The sequence below is a fragment of the Dreissena polymorpha genome, chromosome 10 (assembly GCF_020536995.1).
Source record: "Dreissena polymorpha isolate Duluth1 chromosome 10, UMN_Dpol_1.0, whole genome shotgun sequence".
Taxonomy (NCBI): Eukaryota; Metazoa; Mollusca; class Bivalvia; order Myida; family Dreissenidae; genus Dreissena; species Dreissena polymorpha.
In genome coordinates this window covers 9153543-9177794 of record NC_068364.1, presented here as the reverse complement: position 1 = coordinate 9177794, position 24252 = coordinate 9153543, and the positions used below count along the sequence as shown (strand labels likewise).

The 24252-nt window shown below is 37.1% G+C and overlaps 1 protein-coding gene across 3 annotated transcripts in view; it reads right to left on the bottom strand.

The window, feature by feature from the left end:
* The window catches only part of LOC127847476 (TATA-binding protein-associated factor 172-like), a 98044-nt gene that overhangs the window by 63168 nt on the left and 10624 nt on the right, over positions 1 to 24252 (bottom strand). For all 3 annotated transcript variants that reach the window (XM_052379393.1, XM_052379392.1, XM_052379391.1), the window contains 15 exons: positions 22742 to 22897; positions 19823 to 19918; positions 18671 to 18847; positions 18307 to 18447; positions 16730 to 16857; positions 15405 to 15528; positions 13460 to 13717; positions 13058 to 13215; positions 12457 to 12628; positions 10191 to 10360; positions 9635 to 9799; positions 7586 to 7703; positions 7129 to 7288; positions 5567 to 5619; positions 4554 to 4646 (listed from right to left, as the gene is read on the bottom strand). In XM_052379393.1, coding sequence (XP_052235353.1) covers positions 4554 to 4646; positions 5567 to 5619; positions 7129 to 7288; positions 7586 to 7703; positions 9635 to 9799; positions 10191 to 10360; positions 12457 to 12628; positions 13058 to 13215; positions 13460 to 13717; positions 15405 to 15528; positions 16730 to 16857; positions 18307 to 18447; positions 18671 to 18847; positions 19823 to 19918; positions 22742 to 22897 — 2169 coding nt within the window. The remainder of the gene's footprint in view (positions 1 to 4553; positions 4647 to 5566; positions 5620 to 7128; positions 7289 to 7585; positions 7704 to 9634; positions 9800 to 10190; positions 10361 to 12456; positions 12629 to 13057; positions 13216 to 13459; positions 13718 to 15404; positions 15529 to 16729; positions 16858 to 18306; positions 18448 to 18670; positions 18848 to 19822; positions 19919 to 22741; positions 22898 to 24252) is intronic.

The window sequence follows — 24252 nt, the reverse complement described above, 5'->3', positions numbered from 1 at the left end:
GATGGATTGCCATCTATGATATGTGTTAGGTGAGCGTGTGAGAGGTATGTATTTTTAGTACTGTTTAATTATTCATAATATGTATAGTATGTATTTCTCAATTCGAAAGCTTTTTTAACAAAAATTGCAAGATTTCTATTTATTTTACTATTATTGCACTGAAGAAGTTCGATAAATTTTGGTACGTTTGGTCTGACATAGTAATATTTGTTAATGTATGTTTTTCTTAATTCAGTGTAAAGTTGGCATTCCAATAAAAGATGGAATTCGTCCTCTAACTTATGACATATACAACATGTTCTATTTTCACGTGGAGTAGGTATTGGTTTTTTCCATCTACCAGCTTCTATTTCTAAATTATGTGCAGACATTCTTAATCTTGATAATGCAATCCTACAACTGTCTATATTAACCTGGTATAAATATGGCTGTAACCTAAAAATAGAATACATAGTATATGAACTAGATCGTGTTGACTCGTTTAATTCATTTATCCAATTTTGTAAAAATACATCTCTGATTCTTTCTTTAAACGCGAGAAGAAACATATCTATGTCCCCAACACCTTGATATATCCACGCATGGAAAAAACCAATAGATTGTAATAAAATCTTAACATTATATGCCCATGACTTGGTATCATTATTGTTTTCTACATTTTCTACCATGGTATTATATACTATTTTTGCATATTTAATTGGTTCCATTTGTAATATTTTAAACCAGTATTTTATGACATTTATATAAAATTTATTTTTCAATGGGGTTCTGCCCAGTTCCCCGTATACAAAATTATTTTGTGTTTGAGGCCTTACACCGAGTAGTTCTTTGCAAAATTTTAAATGTATTCTTTCTATTTGTATGATATTTTTGTTTAGCCCCCAAACCTCTGATCCGTAACTTAAGACTGGTGCAATTAATTTGTCGAACAAATCTAACTTGTGACTTATTGACATTGTGGGAAATCTTGTAAAACAACTTTTTAACTTAAAAATAGCTTTCATAGCTTGGCCTGTCAGTGAAATAAACGTGCCATTAAAAGAGCCCCCCGTTGTAAAGACAATCCCAAGATAAGTAAAATGTTGAACAATTTCTATATTTTTCTCCATATATGTAAAAATAATGTTTTTTCTTAGTGTACCTTTTCTAAAAATCATAATCTTAGTCTTAGCGGTATTTACACATAGCTTCCATTTTTCACAGTAAGCTTCTAACAAGTGTAATCCGTTTTGAAGTCCAGTTTCAGTCTCTGATAGTAGTACGATATCATCTGCATATAACAGCAAAAATAATTTTAAGGTACCTATATCTAGCCCTCTGAAGTCATGTGATATAAAATATTCTTCAATGTCGTTAAGGTACATTGAAAATAGAAATGGTGAGAGCGATTCACCTTGTCTTACACCAAGAAAGCATTCAAAATCTTCACTGAGCTGGTTATTATTTTTTACTTTCGATCTGACGGTAATATACATCGCTTTAATTATATCTAGCATTTTCCCTCTAACCCCAAATTTTATTAATTTAAACCAAATAACATCCCTAACCAGGTAATCAAATGCCTTTGTAAAATCGACAAAAGCTGTATATAATTTCTTACCATTGTTTATCAGATGCATAATAGCACTATGTAGTACAAAAATATTGTCTACTGTTCCCATTTTCCCTCTAAAACCTGCCTGTGCTTCGATATATACATGATATTTCTCTGCCCAAATATTTAACCTATTATTAAGAAGTTTTGTAAACAGTTTTCCGAAAGTGCTTAGTAACGTAATGCCCCTATAATTTTCTGGTAAAGATGCGTCCCCCTTTTTATAAATCGGCACTATATGCCCTTCCGCCCATTTATCTGGAAAATGACTAGCGTTAAACAATTTATTAAACAGCGTGTGCAGAACATTAATAAATGATACATTTTGCACTCCGTATTTAAAAAATTCATTTAAAAGTTGATCTGGTCCAGCGGACTTGCCATTATTTAAAGTTGCACATGCCTTTTTAATTTCCTCTACACTTATGGGACTATTCAGTTCATCGAACATCACCTGTAGTTCTCCGTTTAAATATCTTTCATTGAAGTATAAAATATCTTCGTCTGGTTGAAAAAACACAGATTGGGGATCATTTACAGATTTAAAATATTCAAAAAAATGTTGAGTACTTATGGGGCACTTTTAATATTAATATTAGTTTTGCTAATTGAATTGCGTAAAAAGATTGTCAAAACATGTCTAAACGATCAAACAAATTAAAATTATTTAAAATTGATAAATAACTAATAATTTTATAGTAACTTTGTGTTAATGTTGAGTTTTATACCTTCATCGATCCCAGACGATCCTGGGCGATCCCGGCTTTTAGTTTAAAACGTATTTTCATCGAGAAAACATGTCACTTCGAGGAAACCAATCAAAACCGTATCTAGCGGCATTCCGTTTAAAAATAGGTACTGACGTGTTTTACAAGGAAAACCACCGGGGATTTTCTGAATTGTCGGCCTCTTTTTGATTGCAATCAGGGGGTTCCAAATCTATTTCGAGATAAGATCCGTTTGTTGTCTCCGACCTCACTATGGGATTTAATTGTCATCTGATCGTACTGTATTAAGATTTTTGCATCTTTGAAAAGCTTATTTAAAACGCAGTTTATTTTGATATAGAACATATAATCCCGCCCAAAATACACACGACCTGTCGGGCATGTTCCTGGGACATTGGCTAGCCCGGACCAAGGTACAGGCAGTGAATGTCGTTCGGACGTGCCTTAGTGTTAAGCCCTGCACATTTTATAAAAGAAGTCCCAGGTTTATACAAGGGATTTAACTATTACTTAACTATTAGAAAGTATGTACAGGTTATCTTTCTTTAACATTATGGCTTATCACAATTAGACTGTTTTCACTATATACATATAGAGCAAACTACCCGCCCCTTGGCAGCCATGTTTTTCAAGCAAAGGTTACTATTTCTGAACTCACCCAAGATATCATTGGGACAAATCTTCTGAGCAAGTTTCATGAAAATCGGAAAATAAATGTGGCCTCTAGAGTGTTAACAAGGTTTTACTATAGCCATATAAAGAAAAATGCCCCGCCCCCTGGCGACATCATTTACGAACTCGTCCAAGACATTATTGGGATGAATCTTCTGACCAAGTTTTATGAGGATCAGACAATAAATGTGGTCTCTAGAGTGTTAACAAAATTTTGCTTTAGCCATATTTAGCCATATAAGGAAAAATGCCCCCCCCCCTTGGCAGCCATGCTGGTCAAGCAAACGTAGCCATTTTCGAACTCATCCAAGATATCATTGAAACAAATCTTCTAACCAAATTTTATGAAGATTGGACAATAAATGTGGCCTCTAGAGAGTGAACAAGGCAAATGTTGACGTTGCACAACGGACGACAGACAAAAGGCGATCACAAAAGCTCACCATGAGCAAGTTGTGCTCAGGTGAGCTAAAAAAACATGGTGATTTTTGGAAACCCTTGCTAGATAGGCATTTGGCTAGTAATTTATGAAATGTTTAGAGACCAATGATCTGATAATATCAATCAATGGCCGAATTCAAGGTTAACATAATGGCTGATATTTTTTTCCACAAATTTAAAACATTCTGGTAAATTTGTATATGTCATGAAACCCTTTTGTTGTTATTGCAATAAAAAACAAAAGAAACAGGGGTATAGAATGCAACATTCCTGCACTTTGATTAAATTTTTAATATCAATCAGTAAGTTTGAGTTTGCTTTTGGACACAAATATAAACTATATAACACTGACAGTAATATACATCAAGATGTAAGAAATAACATCAAATTGAAATAAATGCTTTTCACGCTCTTTTCTAACACTTAACGGAACAAAACTTACTTTTTGGATATAAGTTAGCATGTGATAGGAGATTTGGGTGATGCCAACCTTACTGACTTAAGTAATATTTTTCAAGTAAAGATCTGGTACCAGAAAAGTACAGTTTTACAAATGATGTAAAGATTGGGTACCAGAATAGTAAAGTATTACTACGGAAGTAAAGATTGGGTACCAGAATAGTAAAGTATTTCAACTTTAAGAGCCGGTACCAGAATGGTAAATTATTACAACTTAAGTAAAGATTGGGTACCAGAATAGTAATGTATTACTAGTGAAGTCAAGTTAGAATTCCTGTAAAATATTACTACTAGAGTAAAGATTTAGTACCAGAATAGTAAAGTATTAAACTGAAGTAAAGATTGGGTACCAGAATAGTAAAGTATAACTACTGAGGTAAAGATCAGGTACCAGAAAAGTAAAGTATTACTACAGAAGTTAAGATCCAGTACTAGATTAGTTTAGTATTACTCATCAAGTTAAAATCCTGTACCAGATCAGTAAAGAATTACAAGCAAAAGAAAGATTGAGTACAGATTTATTAAGCATTACTACGGAAACGAAGACTCAGTACATAATAACTCTGCTTATGGCATAAATACTTGTATTTGTACAAAGTGAACAAAATAATATAGACAATACAATAACCAGAGTATGACAGAAGCAAGCCATTGTTTACCAGTTCTTCCTCCTTGGTAAGATCTGTAGAGACTGCTGCATCGTTCTTCACACTCGATGCTCGATGTATTCTACGTCTGTCTGTGTCTGGAACCTGGGCACATAAATCATAAATGTTGTACCTGATCACAAGTTTGATACAAACCATGTAAATATGAGCAATCAAGATTTAATTTCACAAACAAGTCAGGCTAATACTAATGGATTTTCAATGGGTAACATTTTAAGTCTGATTATTATGTGTACATACTTGTCCACAATACACAGATCCATTCACGTAACAATTGCTGACTTATCTATATTAAACACAAAAATAGCTAGAATACAAATATTACCTTTCTTTCATTCGCCCATTCGCACGCAAGTGATTCCAAATTGGCATTATAAAAACAAAATCCTCAATTTTATTCTTTGAGGCTTTGGATCATTTTCATTAATTAATTTCATAACGTGCACACAATACTAAGAAGTGTTACGTTTTTGTTTACCTTTTCATTTAAGACAAATAGGCATAATCCAGAGGACTGTTCATGTCGAATTATGTTGATTAACACCACATTCACAACAAACAGATGATACCTCGACATGGGAGGCCCCATTGACAGATGTCCACCAATCAGATACCTTCTGGTGGTTTTTATATCATCTATGATAAATTGTAACAAAATATGTGTTTGTCAGAAACACTATGTCCCCTTTTGTGCCGCTTTGAAGCTATATATTTGACCTTTGACCTTGGAGGATGACCTTGACCTTACACCACTCAAAATGTGCAGCTCCATGAGATACACATGCATGCCAAATATCAAGTTGCTATCTTGCTAGTATTTCATAACTTCCATACCTTTCAGCCAACTAGTATTTCATAACTTCCATATCTTTCAGCCAACTAGTCTTTCAAATCTTCCATACATTTCAGCCAACTAGTATTTCATAACATCCATACCTTTCAGCCAACTAGCATTTAATAACTTCCATACCTTTCAGCCAACAAGTATTTCATAATGCCCATACCTTTGTCAATTTTGCCAGTGTCAGATTGCCCTTATATGCATCACAATTGTTTTCTGAAATGAAGAACAACATTATACAATTATCTCGTTCATATTACAACATGACCCTGTTTGTGTTAAGGGAAAAGTTGCATAGCAGCCAGGTTATGTGAGTTCAAAGAGCACTGTACCAGATTGTTAGGGGATCCTGTAATTGAGCCCCAACCTGGCTGCACATTTACATTTATAAGCAATTTTGAACCAATTTCAAAGATTGGCTAAAGTGTTTCTTGTTTCATTTCAATATCAAATAAAAACTGCCAAACTTTAAACAGAAATTTGTATTCTGCTTTGCCAACTTAAGCTATGTTTTAATGATAATAACCCGGCATAGGACTTTCACTCAGATGTAGAGTTTAACACTTAGTACTGTGTTTTTTACCTACGACCTCAGAGTATGTGACCTAGACATAAATGTTGGCCATGTGCAAGACATACCATCTTATTCAGAATTACACTTATGTCAATTTTAAACTCTGAAATATATTGGAATACCAGAGAGCAGAAAAGCCATACTTTCAGAGGTTTACTTAAAGATTTACTTGCCCACAGTGAAGTTGCTTTGAACATCTACTTTCACCACCATTTCATGTAATTTAGCAAACAATAAAATGAAATAAACTAAGAATTGCTTAAATGATAAGTTTTAAGCAGTTTACAATCACAATCATTTTTACCCCTGATATTCAGTTCTGATAAATAATGAGTCACGAATTGGAACTAAAGTAAAATTATTGTATTCTTTTTTTTTATAAACTGTTTATTTTCTCTAAATGTAGTGTTTCAATGTTGCTAGAATGACTTAGCATTCTTCTACCAGTAATATTATCATAATTTGAAGACAGTTTGATTGTTCAATTATTCGTGGTGTTTGAGTATTTTAACTATTTTTTTTCTGAATTTCGGATCATGACGTAACTTCTGCCATGTTGAAAACAATTCACAAAATGAACGCAAAACGATTGGCTAATACAATTAAAATTAATCAGTTAATGAAGGAACTGATAATGATATTATCTCAAAAGAGTAAAGTAATTGCAAAATAAAGATAGCAGAGAAATGTTCTCTGATTATTGACTTACCTACAGGCAAGTAGGTATCACTTACTCCTGCTCATTTTACACAAGACTTCTGTGATTTTGTTTACCTCTAAGAATGACTATGGCCTGAAGATGACAATGTGTTTCAAGAGGACTTAAGTGCAAAACAGTTCCTTATAAGGGTCTAGTCGTGTTGTTGCCTTGCCATTTACAAATCCTTTAATATATGGGACAAAAAGGGAGCCGGCTAGCCAACTTTTGGCTAAACAAATATTTTTTGTACTTACAAAAAAAACTTCACTTCAAAAATGACAATAACCTTTAAGGTGGTCATGTGGTTTTCAAGTGTGTCACGCTATCTTATAGAGGCTAACATCTGTGAAATACAAAAATGCTAACAAAAACTGTGGGTATTGATAGCGGAGAAGTTTACACACAGACAATCTACAAACTCTCAAACCGATGGACAATACTGGCAAATCACCTGAGCTGGTGTTGTTGTTGTTGGGCTGTGCTATGACAGGGGTATTGAAGGGATCACAGCAGAGGAAGCCACACAGATTCTTGACCACCTTGCCATTGGGGCTTGGACTTCTCGACATGCATTTCCTTAATACTATACTGAGACACTTTGCTGCTTCCTCCTATAAGAAAAGAGCAGATACTATGTTAGACTTCTATTTGGATATGATTTTGTAGCTAGGCCTAAAAAAAACTTGAACCAAGTGACTTTGTGTGTTTCATGTTTTCTTGCCATGCAAAAAATTATCTTAATTATTGATTCTTCAGTGTTAAAACAATTTATCCCATGGAGTGTTTTTTATATTAACATGAAAGTGCCAAATGCACAGGCTAATCTGGTATGACACTTCACGCACATGCATGAAGCTCAGTTTTCCCATAAAGCGTCTCCATTGAATAAACTTATACTGTTGCAGCACCTGAAGACTCTGGTTCTCCTCTTTCTTCACACACTCCATCAAGGGTCGAATGACAGGGTTCAACTTCTCAGGAATGATGTCCAGACGTACCGCAGCCTTGGCCAGGCTGGATTGAACCCTGTAAAAAAGGGCCAAGCCTTACAGTAATATTAGACAAGGGACAAAATTGTCACAAAACCAGGTTTTCATTGTGAAAAAAAAATCTGATAAAGGGAGAAAACTCAAACTGAACTTTTGAAATGACCAAGAAAAATTAACCCCCTTTGTAAGTTTTTTTTTTTTTTAATCTATTTTTAGTCGTGGCGACCTTGACATTGGAGATATTGACGTGATTCTTTCGTGGGACACACCGTCCCATGATGGTGAACAAATGTGCCAAATGATTTTAAAATCTCACAATGAATGACATAGTTATGGCCAGGACAAGCTCATTTATGGCCATTTTTGACCTTTGAACTCAAAGTGTGACCTTGACCTTGGAGATATCAACGTAATTATTTCGCGCGACACACCGTCCAATGATGGTGAACAAATGTGCCAAATGATTTTAAAATCTGACGATGAACGACATAGTTATGGCTCGGACAAGCTCATTTATGGCCATTTTTGACCTTTGAACTCAAAGTGTGACCTTGACCTTGGAGATATCGACGTAATTATTTCGCGCGACACACCGTCCAATGATGGTGAACAAATGTGCCAAATGATTTTAAAATCTGACAATGAACGACATAGTTATGGCCTGGACAAGCTTATTCCGCCAGCCCGCCAGCCCGCCAGCCAGCCAGCCAGCCAGCCAGCCAGCCAGCCAGCCCGCCCGCATTCGCCAATCTAATAACCAGTTTTTTCCTTCGGAAAACCTGGTTAAAAATTATCAATCTTTTGTCCCATTACTAGTTAACTTCAAAATACGGTGTAGGAAGGAGAGCCTTTCAAGGAAGCAAGTTGCAGACGTTCTCCAACAAGAAAATCGTGCCCTTATCTGCTTAAAGCACTTAGTCTACAAATATCATGGCCAAAGGAACAAAACCAGGGTCAATCAAACGCTAATGGTCAAAGTAAATGTATGGGTCAATCCAACGAATGGTGGACTGAATGGGCAAGACTAACGATGTTGCTTGAATTTAATAAAACTAGAGCTTTGACACAGACGTGACGAATACCCCCACATGCCGCATTGACACAGAATATTTTGCATGTTGTCTTCACAAAAAACGTCGGACACCATGCTTAATGTTTAAAACGCGCTTAGTGACCCCGTGACCTAGTTTTTGACCCGGCATGGCCCATGTTTGAACTTGACCTACACATCATCTACATACAACTTCTGACCAAGTATGGTTAAGATCGGATGAAAACTACTTGAATTAGAGAGTGGACACCATGCTCAATGTTTAAAACGCACTAAGTGACCCCATGACCTAGTTTTTGACCCGGCATGACCCATATTCGAACTTGACCTAGACATCATGTAGATACAACATCTGACCAAGTTTGGTGAAGATCGGATGAAAACTACTTGAATTAGAGAGCGGACACTTAATACGGACCGACCGACAGACATACTGACAAGCTCACTCCTACTTCGTTTGTGGGGGTATAATTAGGCAAAAGTATTCTCCTGTTCCTTAGCAACACAGAAAACAATATGGCGGATAACGCAGATTAGAAGTTGATCAATGTGTCTTTTAATACAAAAATGATCCTTAGCATGTGACTGGAACAATTATCAAAATCATGGCTTAGAACCTATTTGGTTGAGTACAATGTTCCACATAATTAAACAAGATATTTACATTCTAAAACGAGATTTGACACATGACATTACGAAACACTTCTTTAAAATGAATGTAAAAAAAAGTTTACTTGAATCTATGGATAAGACCGCAAGTAACAGATGCTTAAATATATGGCAACTCAGTAGTTATTTTGAGCACTTACAGTTGACAAACACATCAGGGCAAGGTAGGTTTTTAGTAAAAACCAATCCCTGGCATCAGATGGAATCAATATTTCACATTTTGATTTTTTTTCTTTCGAAGAACCTACCTAATGCATAGCACAGATTGGTCGGCTGCTATTTGATTGACAGTCGTCTGCAGGGAGGCTCGCCTCTCTTCCAAGGTCGCCAGGGGGCGTGGCTTGATGGTGACCTTGACCTGGTCAAACACTTGACCCACCAAGGCCTGGGCCTGATCCAGGCTTAGAATCGTCCTATCAACAAACGATGGAGATAACAGTTTTGAAATGTCGCAATTAAAACATATTACTAGCCAGTCAGGTTTGTTACATTAAACCTTTAAGACAAAAACAAGATTTGAGTTTAAATTTATATAAAACAAATAAGCAACTTGAAACAACACCATCAACTTTAACAATCGGAAGTAAAAGTGCATTCACATAGAAGGAGTCTCTATAATATTCTGAAACTATAAATAATTTTTTCATCAAATACATCACATAACAATTTAACCTTATATAGGACATACAGTCATGTCATGTAAACTCTTTAAAAAAAAACAACAAACAAATTCCTCTATAACTTTGTTCACTAAACCCTACATACATGCTACAATTAAGGGACCTCACTCTTGAAGGTACATACCCAGGGGGGACAATCTGGTCCATGTTTATTGCCTGCTGCTTGAGACTCGAGATAAAGTCCTTGCATTCTGTCTGCAGTCGTGTGAAACCAAGCGCGATCTCATCATAGTATATTGACTCAGACAGTGTCTCCAACACTCGTGTCTTCACCTCGTCAGAACACAGACAGGGCTGGCAAGACAAATGAGGAATTGTTGAGATCTTATCCAGGGATATAGAAACACAGGTGCCAGCAAGCCTACAACTTGAGCTGCCACCCTTGATATTCTAAGGAAACTCCTACTTAGTACTTAATGAACAAGCAAGCCTGGGCAAATGTGGTCAAAATATTACAACAGCTCAATTGTATCCAAAGCCTAAGCTTATGGAGACTCTGTTGACATGTATTCATGGTAAAAACTAAAACCCAATTTCTTTGAGATCTCAAAAACACGTTAAGAGTAAGGATTAAACCTTAACCTCCTGGTAACTAGGCAAACACCATATCATCTAAGCCAAATGTACTATGCTATCAAACCAAACAAGAGGAACACTATACACATTAAAGTAAGGCAATATTATATTTGTACAGTAGACTCTCTGTAAACCGGACGGTCTCGGGACCGGCCTGATCGTCCGGTTTTCAGAGAGTTCCGGTTTACCAAGAGTTTTCATATTGCCGAAATATACATGGTATGCATTGTGTACAGAATCACATAAAAATAAAACAAACCATATACATTTACATGTACTATGTGATAACTGTACGCAGGTACTGACGTTGTTAATTGCATTCTTAAAAAATGTGTTTTTAATCGATTAAAAGCAAAAAAAAATCCAAACCGACTTCTTTTGATTTATCCAAAAGTGAGCCTGGTGCTTTATACATGTACGTACGTGGCATTTGTCATATAGGCGAGCGACGACACAAATAAGATTGTTGTAGATACACGATTTATTATTCAATACATACATGTACCACGTTTCATAAAACATACACACAAACAAAAAACAGCGTCATAATTATTTTTTAAGATATTCATAATCTCAAAACCTACTAATTCTTGAAGTTTACGATTTCACGAAAAAGTCCAAGATCACTCTCTGCTTGAAAGCACATTTCTCCTTTACGATCTTATGTTCTGCAATTTTAAGGAGTGCTGAGTGTCTTCAGAGATGGTTTTGGTTGAGCAGTTGATTCCGTGATGAGCTTTATCTTATCCTCTAACGTAAGCTCTACGCGTCTGCGTTTAGCTGGAGGCTGCGACATTTTAGATGCGTTAGAAATTAGTAAACAGCAATGAATGAATTTGCATACAGATGGATGGATATTTAACAATCATATTTCTACCAGTTTATCTGACAAACAAACAAACAACCATTTCAGCGTTAAAAACGTAGCTATGAGATCTTTTAAAATACCCGAGAAGATCACAAGAAAGTGATCGTCGCAACAGCATGCATTAATTTTTTAAATAAATTGTTTATCATAGGCGATAATAAATAATTAATAAAACGATCGAGTCAATCACTTTTTGGTGTTACCGCACGTCTATTATAGACATTCACAGTTTGTTTTACATTACTAAATCGGACTCCCATAGCGCGGTAACGACTTGACACCTTTATGGTATGTTTAATCCGATTATCGATAATTGCGTGAGCAAAATGTGTGACACCGCACTCGCTGTGCTGACTAGGTATTGTTATTTTCACGCCTCGGACATCTTGAGAATTTAGACCGTCCGGTATACTCAATGTATTTTAGGTTGAAAATGACCAAATTTACGGAGATACCCGTCCGGTTTCCGGCTTTCAGAGAGTTCGGTTTATTCAACATTTTTTAACAAAGAAATAGAAGGAGAAAATAAGGGACTGGCCCAACCGTCCGGAATAGGGAGAGTTCCGGTATTCAGAGAGTCCGGTATTGGCAGAGTCTACTGTATTACCACAGATTTGTACTGAAAAATGTATACATGTATTGTCATTGTATATGATGTTACTTAAAAGTACACTGGTTTTAACATTTAGTTCCTACTTCACATTTATGCTATAATATGGCAGAAAATGGCATTTTAAGGCTATAGTTTTAAGATATTTATTAAAGATTTATTTCATTGAAGCCTTACACTAATTGAAACATTCTTGATGTTTTACCAGGTAGAACCTGTAATTGGTATCTTTGGAGAATATTCTGAGAACTCTCCTCTATTGGGAATCCCACACCCCACCTCTTGATCCCATAGCGACCCCAATATTGGCTAAACCTCTGCTATAAATGATCTCACCTCGTGGGTGGCCCATGCGGTGATGACCTCTGCCACAACAATCCTTTGTATTGCAGACCGAGTGTTCAGATGAAAGTTCAGCAGCTTGGCGAGGGATTCAACGGGTTTTTCATATCCTGGGGGCAGGGCCTCTACCGGCCTGGTTACATAGCTACACAGCTCTCCAAAAATTCTGGAATAAAGGGAATTAATATGCAATCAATAGAAAAATACAGGCAATTAATAGGCAATCAATAGAACAATATAGGAAATTAAAATATATCAACAGAAAAGTCACGCTTCTTGGGTCAACAAAAGAACAATCACGCTTCTTGGGTCAATCTCCCACTAACATATTTTACAGTAAAAATACTTTTACTTCCCTGAATCAGTGATCAGTTCACGTTGTGCATTCAATTACAAGATTTATAATAGCTTTAGCGGCAGGTTTTTCATAACTTGGGGATAGGGAAGAGAATCCACCCAATCGGGTTACAGGACTTCACAGCTCCTTGATTCTGCTTAAGATCTGTTTACTATGACACTCAAAATGTAATAATGCCAGCACTCACTTTGCAGGTCTTTTTGGCTCGAGTCACAATGTTACAATGCCAGCACTCACCTTGCAGTGGTCATTCTGGCTCGAGTCACAACAGTGTCCCGCTCCTGTACACTCAAGTTCAGAGACTCAAACCCAGCGATGTACTCAGGATGAGTCTTGGGCTCACTTGAGCTCGGTTCTAGGTCAGAAGACTTCCTGTGACTGACAGCGTCTGACGCCTGGAAACAAACAAATGCTTGAATTGTAACAAAAATTTGCATCTGGGACAGAATAAGAAGGACAATTTAAAAGATATTGAGAGGAACTCCAACTGGTAATGTTTTGCCAAGCATACATGTATGAGATACACGCTCACAGACACTTCTTTCCAGTCACGTCACTTATTCCATTTGTTACCAAAAAATAAAGCACCCTGTTATTTTTGCTTAAAATCTGTCCATAGTATAAAATACATGCACATACCCTTCCGTGATGTTTGGCCTCTACCAAATAGCTTTGTTCATAGGGCACCTTGGAAGGCTGCATTGCCAGGGACAACCACACGCCCATCCAGGGTGTTGCCCCGGTGATCAGGTACAGGAGAGGAGCCCGGGCCAGGGTACGGGACCACACCCGGGCCAGGAGGGAGAGGATCTCCGGGACAGTCTCAAACAAGGCGCGCTGGTAGATGTGGCACAGCAGATGGTGAAGGATAGGGCCTAGCCAACTGGGCCATGGGTGCTGGAATACATAAGTCAAAATACATAACATTTTAATGTTTGATTGAAGACTGATTGCTCACCAAAAATAAAGTCTTTGCAAATAATAATTGTATCAAGATTTTCATTGTTTGTTAAAATCTTGACCTGTTAATGTCGGGTTCGCTCAGAATTTATAAATAATATCATTAGTAATATCTGTCAACAATGATGCCACCACAACAGTCTGAGGCAAGTTGAATTAAGAAACCAACTTTAATCAAATTTGATATGAAAAACTATCAAAATTATTTCAGAGTTGCACTGTACATTAGAAAAAAAGTAACGGACAGTTTGTGAGATCATTTATTAACATCCCTACTAAATGAGTATACTGATAATTAAAAATATTTTATTTTTATTCATTCTTTTTTTTCATATATTAAGTCATTTTCAAACTTAAGAAAATTAAATGAGCAAATTTCCACCACAGTGTTGTAAGGTATACAACAATTTGATGCGAAAGCGACCCCACCTGTAAGCGGTGCCACAAAAAAAAGAAACATGAACTTTTTAAATGTGTTGAGCATTTCCATTTCGATTTAAAAATCAATTAAAATTAATTGTATAAACATTTTCATCTAGATACTGATATGGCAGCTTATGTAATCAATGAAAAACATCTTTAATTAGTTTCATTTTTAGCAAGAGATGTGTTCGTCAGAAACACAATGCCCCCTATTGCGTTGCTTTGAAATAAAAATATTTTATTTTTTTTTACCTTTGACCTTGAACTTCCACCACTCAAAATGTGCAGCTTCATGAGAACGCCACTTTGAATTTTTTTTTTTTTTTTTTTTTTTACCTTTGACCTTGAAGGATGACCTTGACCTTGAACTACCACCACTCAAAATGTGCAGCTTCATAAGATACGAATGCATGCCAAATATCAAGTTGCTATCTTCAATATTGAAAAAGTTATGGCCAATCTTAAAGTTTTCGGACGGACAGACGCCATATATTTGACATTTGACCTTGAAGGATGACCTTGACCTTAACCTTTCACCACTCAAAATGTTCAGCTCCATAAGATACACATGCATGCAAAATATGAAGTTGCTATTTTCAATAGTGAAAAAGTTATGGCCAATGTTAAAGTTTTGGGAAGGACGGACAGAGGCCATATATTAGACATTTGACCTTGAAGGATGACCTTGACCTTCACCTTTCACCACTCAAAATGTGAAGCTCCATGAGATGCACATGCTTGCCAAATATCAAGTTTCTATCTTTAATATTGCAAAAGTTATGGCCAACGTTAAAGTTTTTTTCGGACGGACGGAGAGACTGACATACACACATTCTGCCTGACGGACAGTTCAACTGCTATATGCAACCCTACCAGGGGCATAAAAAGAATACATGTACAAGCAATATGACATTGTTTTAAGTATACTTAATCATGTTCATGTTGTTCAATTAACCGTTTAATAACCGGTTACAATCAAATGTTAACCAGTTAATTTTTTTTTTAACCTGCTGCATCCCTAATAATAACCGTACAGCTACTATTTTCACTATTTTTTTACAGTAAAAGGACTTTGAAACTATTCCTGTACATTCTTTTCTAAAAGTAATTTAGAATAAACAAATACCAGATTACGTATACATAATTGCATACATGCCAATAATCCACAATAAATCCAAGATTATTTTGACTCTAGACAGACCTGTTGAGTGTCAAGGTTCACAAGTGCAAGGATGGTCTCAAGAGCAGAATGTCTGACAGAGGCGATGTTGTGACGCAGGAATGGCCACAGTCTCGGCACCAGCTCAGATAAGGGCTTCGATAATCTATAAAAGTGGACTTAAATTAGTGAATTTAGACTTTTCACCATACGCACAAGTATTCTAGTCATATCACCGTGAGAAAATAGTAACACTTTCTATGGGTGCACATACTTATGCAGGTAACTGACCATAAACTGTCTTAGATCAGAGTTACATGGAAAAAAGCTATTGATATAATTTCTTTCAAATTTTTGGGGACCAACCTGCAAATCAGATTTTTGGTCTTACATTTACACAACTGAACATGACTTTTTAATACCGATAGTCAGATACAAGGAACATTATATTCCCAGATGGAATACTGTCACTGAATATTTACAAGGGCTGACAATACATGTAGATACAATGAGTCCCACTAGGTGGCAAGTTGTAATAATCATGCTATAGAAACTGAAGTTTAAAAAGGGCAATAACTTAAGAAATGGTCAAGGATCATAACTAAAAATGTGTCTGAAGGACACAGAAGCCCCTGCTCCTTTCACTGGACAAAGAAACCAGTGGTGTTTGCCACGCATAACATGAAAACATGTTACATCATGTATGTACCAGTCATTAGTAAGTGTTGCTACATTTCAAAGCCTATTTCAATTTATGTAAGATAAACCATTTAAATGATGAAAACTTTTACCAATGCACAATAAAGAAATAGAACTAATAGTCAGATGATCATCAACTATAACTTTGTCCATAGAAGGACTATGCACAAACTATAACCAGGACCTAGAAGCAAACCTGTATCCCCAACACATTGTCCAGAGATTATATTATTTGAGAACATTCATTTTAAACTCCCATCACTCACTACAAAGTTACTGGCGCTTTACAGAATATGCACAAACTCCTAATGTCCACTGAGAATTTGAACTTGAAGCAAGTCAGACGCGATATGTTTTTCCACGCTACAGATTGTCTTGATATGATGATCATTTGAGCCAATTTATTTTTAAATCCCATCGTGCATAACAAAGTTATTGGCCGGACACAACATGTACCTTTACTATGTACATATAAGGAATGTGCAAAAGTGTCCCTCTGACCTTACAAGGTTGTTGCACGGGACAAGTCATCCTTGTACGATGTTCATTTGTGAAAATGTATTTTGAAGGTTTGAAAGTTGTATGCTGAAAACTTAACTAGAACGTCATCTAACAGACAGACTTCTATATTTAGAAGGATCTGGCAACCTAACTTGTCTACTCTTAACCTGTCAATGATGGCAGCTCTGGGGTGGCCGTGAAGTGTGGACAGCAGGGTCATGATGCTATTGGTGGAGGCCGTCAAATCATCCAGGTCTAGTAAGATCTCCCACAGGCAAACCACAATCACTGGTACCTAGAAACAAGGCTATAGTGTAAACAGATTTATATAAGTTTGATTGAATCAAAAGCCTCAAGCTTATAGAGACACTTTGAGTCTGTTTCCTGGGAAGAACCAGTACTTGGTGTATGTGAAAGATATAAACAACTCACCCTGTGGAGGGATCTAGACCTGGACATATTTTCTGCTTCATGAAAACATGACCAACTTATTACTGTGGGGGATATTAGCACGAGGATAAAACCAGTAAGAGCAGTAACAGAGAAAACTTGTATGCAAAACCTTAACCTGATGTTTCTTAGTACAGAAGAGGGCCTAAAATGCCCAAAGTAGCTTGCTCAGATACAAAGGAACTGACTTGTTCAGTTCTATCAATAGAACAAATGTTCTGACCAAGTTTTATGAAGAATGATCTATAAATGTAACTTTAAGAGTGCTTACAAGGTTTTACTACAGCCATATAATGATAAATGCTCCGCCCCCTGGTGCCCATGTTTTTCAACAGACCGGAACCATTTTCAACTCATCCAAGATATCATTAAAACAAATGTTCTAACAACTTTCATTTAGATCGGACAATAAATGTGGCCTCTTATGTGTTAACAAGGTTTTACTATAGCCATATAAGGAAATGCCCATGTTTTTCTAGCAACCGGAACCATTTTCGAACTCGTCCAAGATATCATTGAGAAAAATCTTCTGACAAAGTTTCATGATGATCAGACCTCTAGAGTGTTAACAAGGTTTCACTACTGACATATTAGGATAAATTCCCCGACCCCCTGGCGGCCATGTTTTTCAACCAACCAGAACCGTTTTCGAACTCGCCCACGATATCATTGGCACAAATCTTCTGACCAAATTTCATAAAGATAGGACAATAAATGTGGCCTCAAGAGTGTTAACAAGGAAAATGTTGACGCTGCACTAGGCACAACGCACAATTGACAAAGGGCAATCACAAAAGCCTAACATGAGTACATTGTGATCGGGTGATCTAAAAAGGGGTTGTCATCATGTGAAAAGATTGTCAAATGTATAGGTTTTGGTCAGTGACTATTTATAAAGACCAAAAACATACATGTTAAATTTAAATTGAAACATTTTAAATCTTATTTCAATATCTGCAGTAGACGAAAAATTACAAAACTGGGCATAATACTGATACATCGCAGTTCAGATATATGGGCCTTGGTCAGTGATCTTGCATGATGATCCAGAAGACAGTTTCAGTTAATATCTGTAATGGTTACAGAGATATGTACTTGTTGCAACAAACCTCGACCAAAATCTCATCATGCACCCAAACCTTAACTTTACTTTTATAAGTACAAAAGAGGAATAACCCTGCTAAAAAGCTGATTATCATTATTGGGTTTTGCTCTTTACTCTGGAAACAATTGGCTAGCATGATATTCTGTATACCTCGTATCTCTGCACAGTATATGAACACAGGAGACGTACCTGGTCCGGTACAACATTAACGAGGTTGTCAGCGACAGGCACCAGTGCACTGGCAGCCACGGCCCTCACGTCGTCATCCACGTCCTGGAGGCCCTTGAACACGTACGGCAACACGCTGGGCAGTAGGTCGTCTGTCATGTCCTGAAAGTGGATCAGTCTGGCTCTAGGAAACCTGGCTTGATTCATGTACACTTAGCACAGGCTAATCAGGAAAGACACTTTCCGCCTTTATGGAATTTTCTGTTTAAAGAAGTTTAAAATCAGCAGTACTTGATTTACCAAGAAAATATAAAAAAAATAATAAATGCAGCTTTGCTTTTTAACATTATCCAGATTGAATAACTAGGTTTAAACAAAACTATACCCGTCTGACAGCCAGCAGGTACTTGATTCCGAGCAGTCCCCCATGCCGCACCTCCCATTGTGCCTGCTGCAGCAGTTGAAGCAGCACCCCCAGCACCCCCTGTATCCCCCCACGCTCCAGCCACTTCATGACCACTCCCAGTGTCTGGGCACAGGTCTCACGCACAGGGGCAACTACCTACAACAGGGGCCAGATATTGTGAAATCACTACAGCAAAAGGGCCATCAACTACTAGTACAACAGGAGCCCTATACTGAGAAATCACTAGCATCCTTGGGTCAATCTACTAAAATAACACACCAAATGTCTGGGCACATGTCTATTAGTTACATGTGGAAGAATTTTAATCCGACAAGCAACAAAACAAGGGACAAAATTGTCACAAAACCAGGTTTTCAATTTAAAAAAAAAGTCTGATAAACTACGACAACTCAAGCTGAACCGATTGTTTATAATTAACCCCCTTTGTTTCAAAATAAATCTATTTTTAGTTGTGGCGACCTTGACCTTGGAGATATTGATGTAATTCTTTCGTGCGACACACCGTCCAATGATGGTGAACAAATGTGCCAAATGATTTTAAAATCTCACAATGAATGACATAGTTATGGCCCGGACAAGCTCATTTATGGCCATTTTTAACCTTTGAACTCAAGTGTGACCTTGACCTTGGAGATATCGACGTAATTCTTACGCACGACACACCGTCTAATGATGGTGAACAAATGAGCCAAATGATTTTAAAATCTCACAATGAATGACAAAGTTATGGCCCAGACAAGCTTGTTCCGCCTGCCCGCCAGCCAGCCCCACGCCATTCGCCATTCTTATAACCAGTTTTTTCCTTTGGAAAACCTGGTTAATGATACCACATTTAACAGATAACAATCTGGACAAGTTTATCTTTAACATATATATATAAACTATATTGGCGTCCAAAAATAAACCTAAAAGAAAAACACCCATCATTTACAAATCCCACTTCGATTAAAACAGCCTTGTCTAAACAAAAAACCCTTCATAAATCATAAAACGTTACATCCCCATTTCAAATCTTATTTTGGGATAATAAAAGGCATAGAATAAAAAAGCAGAAAAGGTCAATGGAAACCTAGATCTCTATAACACATTATAGCTTAACTGTCAACTCACCTCATCAGATACGAAGTCTCCAAATCTATCGAGAGCGATGACAGACATGAGTCGCAGGGCCAGGTCAGATAACCAGAGCTGGTTAACCATCGACATCTACAGGTCAAAGGTCAGGTGTATAGTCTCATATTGACATACAAGTACACCATCAGTTGCCTTTGTACAAAATCCATTTCTGACACAATTTACTCAATACAAAATTGTATGCCATTTAAAATCACTATACAATGGTTTAAGCATCCTTTTTTATCTCACAATTAAATCACAATATTTATGCAAAGTATGAACTATCAGAGCAATGTGATGTTACAAGAGAGTGAGAAATAACCATTAATACTTATGTTACTATATATAGTAACAAAATTGAATCAAATGCATGTGATTATCGGTCAAAGCAAGGTGATTACTAGTATCACGTTTGGCCCTGCAAATGTTGATAATCAATAATCGGCCCCGGAGCTAAAGCACGTGACGTTATGGCCAACGCGTTACGTAATAACAAAATGGCGTCCACATTCAGTCTCAGCCAACGGTGATCAATACAATTAACCACAACTCAACGAAAGAATCTAACATAATGTTAACGACCCGTAGCACACAGTTTGGATAATACAAATATCGATTGAAACTGAAACTCTTCTGTAAATAAGATATTTGCCTCTATTTGAGCTTTAACAGGATTCATCTTACAGCAAAATTTATAGTTAAAGCAACACTTTCCTCAACAACTTAAATCCGATGTGTATAATAACTAGAGCTTTGTCACAGACATGACAAATACCCCCACATGCCGCACTGACACAGAATATTTTGCATGTTGTCTTCACAAAAAACAGCGGACACCATGCTCAATGTTTAAAACGCACTAAGTGACCCCGTGACCTGGTTTTTGACCCTGCATGGCCCATGTTCGAACTTGACCTACACATCATCTATATACAATTTCTAACCAAGTGTGGTGAAGATCGGATGAAAAGTACTTGAATTAGAGAGCAGATACCATGCTGAATGTGTAAAATGTACTAAGTGACCCAGTTACTTAGTTTTTGACCCGTCATGACCCATATTCGAACTTGACCTAGACATTATCTAGATACAACTTCTGACCAAGTTTGGTGAAGATCGGATGAAAACTACTTGAATTAGAGAGCGGACACCATGCTCAATGTTTAAAACGCACTAAGTGACCCCCGTGACATAGTTTTTGACCTGCCATGACCCATGTTCGAACTTGGGCTAGACATTATCTAGATACAACTTCTGATCAAGTTTGGTGAAGCTCTGATGAAAACTACTTGAATTAGAGAGCGGACAACATGCTGAATGTTTTAAAACGCACTAAGTGACCCAGTGACCTAGTTTTTGACCCGGCAAGGCCCATGTTCGAACTTGGCCTAGACATCATGTAGATACAACTTCTGAACAAGTTTGGTGAAGATCAGATTAAAACTACTTGAATAAGAGAGCGGACACGGACCGACCGACAGACAAGCTCACTCCTATATACCCCCCTAAGCTTCGTTTAGTGGGAATATAATAAAATAACAACGATGTTCTATTCCGTCCTTACTTGTTATTCCATATGTTATTTTGTATCGATTTTAAATAACACTTTTTTAAATGATTGTATCAAATGCTAACCACTTTCACCAAAAACACTATTTATGAAATCGAATGACTTGTCGAAGCGATTACACAAAATTGATTCCTAATAATGCATGACAAACACACAAGCCCAAATAAGTTTTGGATTTGTTCAATGCTAAAAAATATTTAACTGTTAAAAAATAAATTCTCTACGACGGAATTGTTGTCCCTAAAATCCGGAGAGTCTAGCTAAAACTGTGTTTTGTCACAGAAATTACGTCACATGAGATACATCATAAAATAAATTGCGTGTCAATTGAATGAAAATTAAAGTACGGAAAGCTGGTTCTGTAATAAATAGTACAGTTAATGGGGATTTAGTTTTAAAGACGTTAATACCCTCGTTGCTTGAGGGCCAGAAGTGATAATCGTACTGGAGTGAATAATCGCCCTCAGGCCTATGGCTCACTCTGCCGGCCAATTATCACTTGGCCCTCAAGCAACGAGGTATTAACCTCTAATTGACTTTAAACATCTCATGTAAATGTGCTGCAATGCAAGTGTTAATCAAAGCTCACATACAGAATTACTAGCTTACATCTTGCTTTATAATGATCACTTATAAAATGGTCATCACAGCTATACTTGGCAGCAAATAATTTAACCTCACCAATTCCACTATTTCAAGTGATAAACCCAGTCTACTTTCAAGACTCAAATGCTAGGATTTAACTGATCTACTGATCAAGAGATCTACCTTATGGCATATTCCAATATGGCTCTCTACCTACATATCATCAAGTGACCCGAAATGATGCTGACCTATTTTAACGCCATTTTTGTTTTGCCTCTGTTTGATACATAAGCGTCATCCGTTGACGTCATACAATTAAATTACCAATTAAATGCTACGCACAATTTACTACAGTTGTTGTTTCTTATGTGGAAAATAGCTGTTTCAAAGGTAAGATATGGTTGATTGGTTTGCAATTGATGTATTTTTATGTATTTCACATAACTTTTGAACATTTTACACCCAATTTTCTTTGCAAATAAGACCGTGGGAAAATACATCAGTTTAGTCAGCAAAAGCTCACTTGAATAGATGTTATAGTACATTATATATATAAATGTCCTCACTTTAGTTAAGTTAAAATCAAGTCACTTTGTACAGTTAATAAAAGCCCATCACCAATTAAATTGTTTACAAGTGATCTACATCTTTCAACAATATCTACATTTTTCAACAATAGCATTTTCAAACAAATATTTTGTTTTCCCCAATTTAGTATTATTATTAAATCTTGTCCCATAGTAAACTTCATTGCCTACCTGATCCACAGGTGTGTCAATGGATTTCCCTGCCCCTTGTCCGTGGTTTCTCACGACCTCTCTCAGACCTGTGGCGGCCCCATGTCTGGTCTCCCAGGCACCACTGAACAGATCTGTCATCAGCTGCTCACAAAACCAGTCAAAGGGCCAATCCTCCTGTAATATAGGTACGGAACCAGTCATAGGACCAGTCCTCCTGTAATATAGGTACAGAACCGGTCAAAGGGCCAGTCCTCCTGTAATATAGGTACAGAACCAGTCAAAGGGCTAGTCCTCCTGTAATATAGGTACAGAACCTTTCAAAGAACCAGTCCTCCTGTAATATAGGTACAGAACCAGTCAAAGGGCTAGTCCTCCTGTAATATAGGTACAGAACCAGTCAAAGGGCTAGTCCTCCTGTAATAAAGGTACAGAACCAGTCAAAGGGCCAGTCCTCCTGTAATATAGGTACAGAACCATTCAAAGAGCTAGTCCTCCTGTAATATAGGTACAGAACCAGTTAAAGGACCAGTCCTCCTGTAATATAGGTACAGAACCAGTCAAAGGACCAGTCCTCCTGTAATATAGGTACAGAACCAGTCAAACGGCCAGTCCTCCTGTAATATAGGTACAGAACCAGTAAAAGGACCAGTCCTCTTGTAATATAGGTACGGAACCAGTCAAAGGACCAGTCCTCCTGTAATATAGGTACAAAACCAGTCAAAGGGCCAGTCTTCCTGTAATATAGGTACAGAACCAGTCAAAGAGCTAGTCCTCCTGTAATATAGGTACAGAACCAGTTAAAGGACCAGTCCTCTTGTAATATAGGTACAGAACCAGTCAAAGGACCAGTCCTCCTGTAATATAGGTACAGAACCAGTCAAAGGGCTAGTCCTCCTGTTAAATAGGTACAGAACCAGTCAAAGGGCTAATCCTTCTGTAATATAGGTACAGAACCAGTCAAAGGACCAGTCCTCCTGTTATATAGGTACAGAACCACTCAAAGGTCCAGTCCTCCTGTTATATAGGTACAGAACCAGTCAAAGGGCCAGTCCTCTTGTAATATAGGTACAGAACCAGTCAAAGGACCAGTCCTTCTGTAATACAGGTACAGAACCAGTCAAATGGCCAGTCCTCCTGTTATATAGGTTCATAACCATTCAAATGTTCCGTACTCCTGTTATATAGGTACAGAACCAGTCAAATGGCCTGTACTCCTGTTATATAGGTACAGAACCAGTCAAATGGCCTGTACTCAGGGGTTTTTCTGCCTATTTTGGGAAAAGGAGTCTGACCAAATTGGGAATTTTTATCGACAAAATTGTCCATTTTGGGAATTTTCGAGTCGATGAAACGGTCAATTTGGGAATTTTATCATGCTTAAAAAAGTAAGTGGTTTTACAAAAAAAACATGTTTTTATTTGTTATTTTGTCTTCAAAAACAAACACTGGTAACAGGTAAGTAAGTCACACAAGTCACAGCATGATTTTTCTTTGCTTTCTGTCTTTTGCATTTGATGAACTTGAACTTG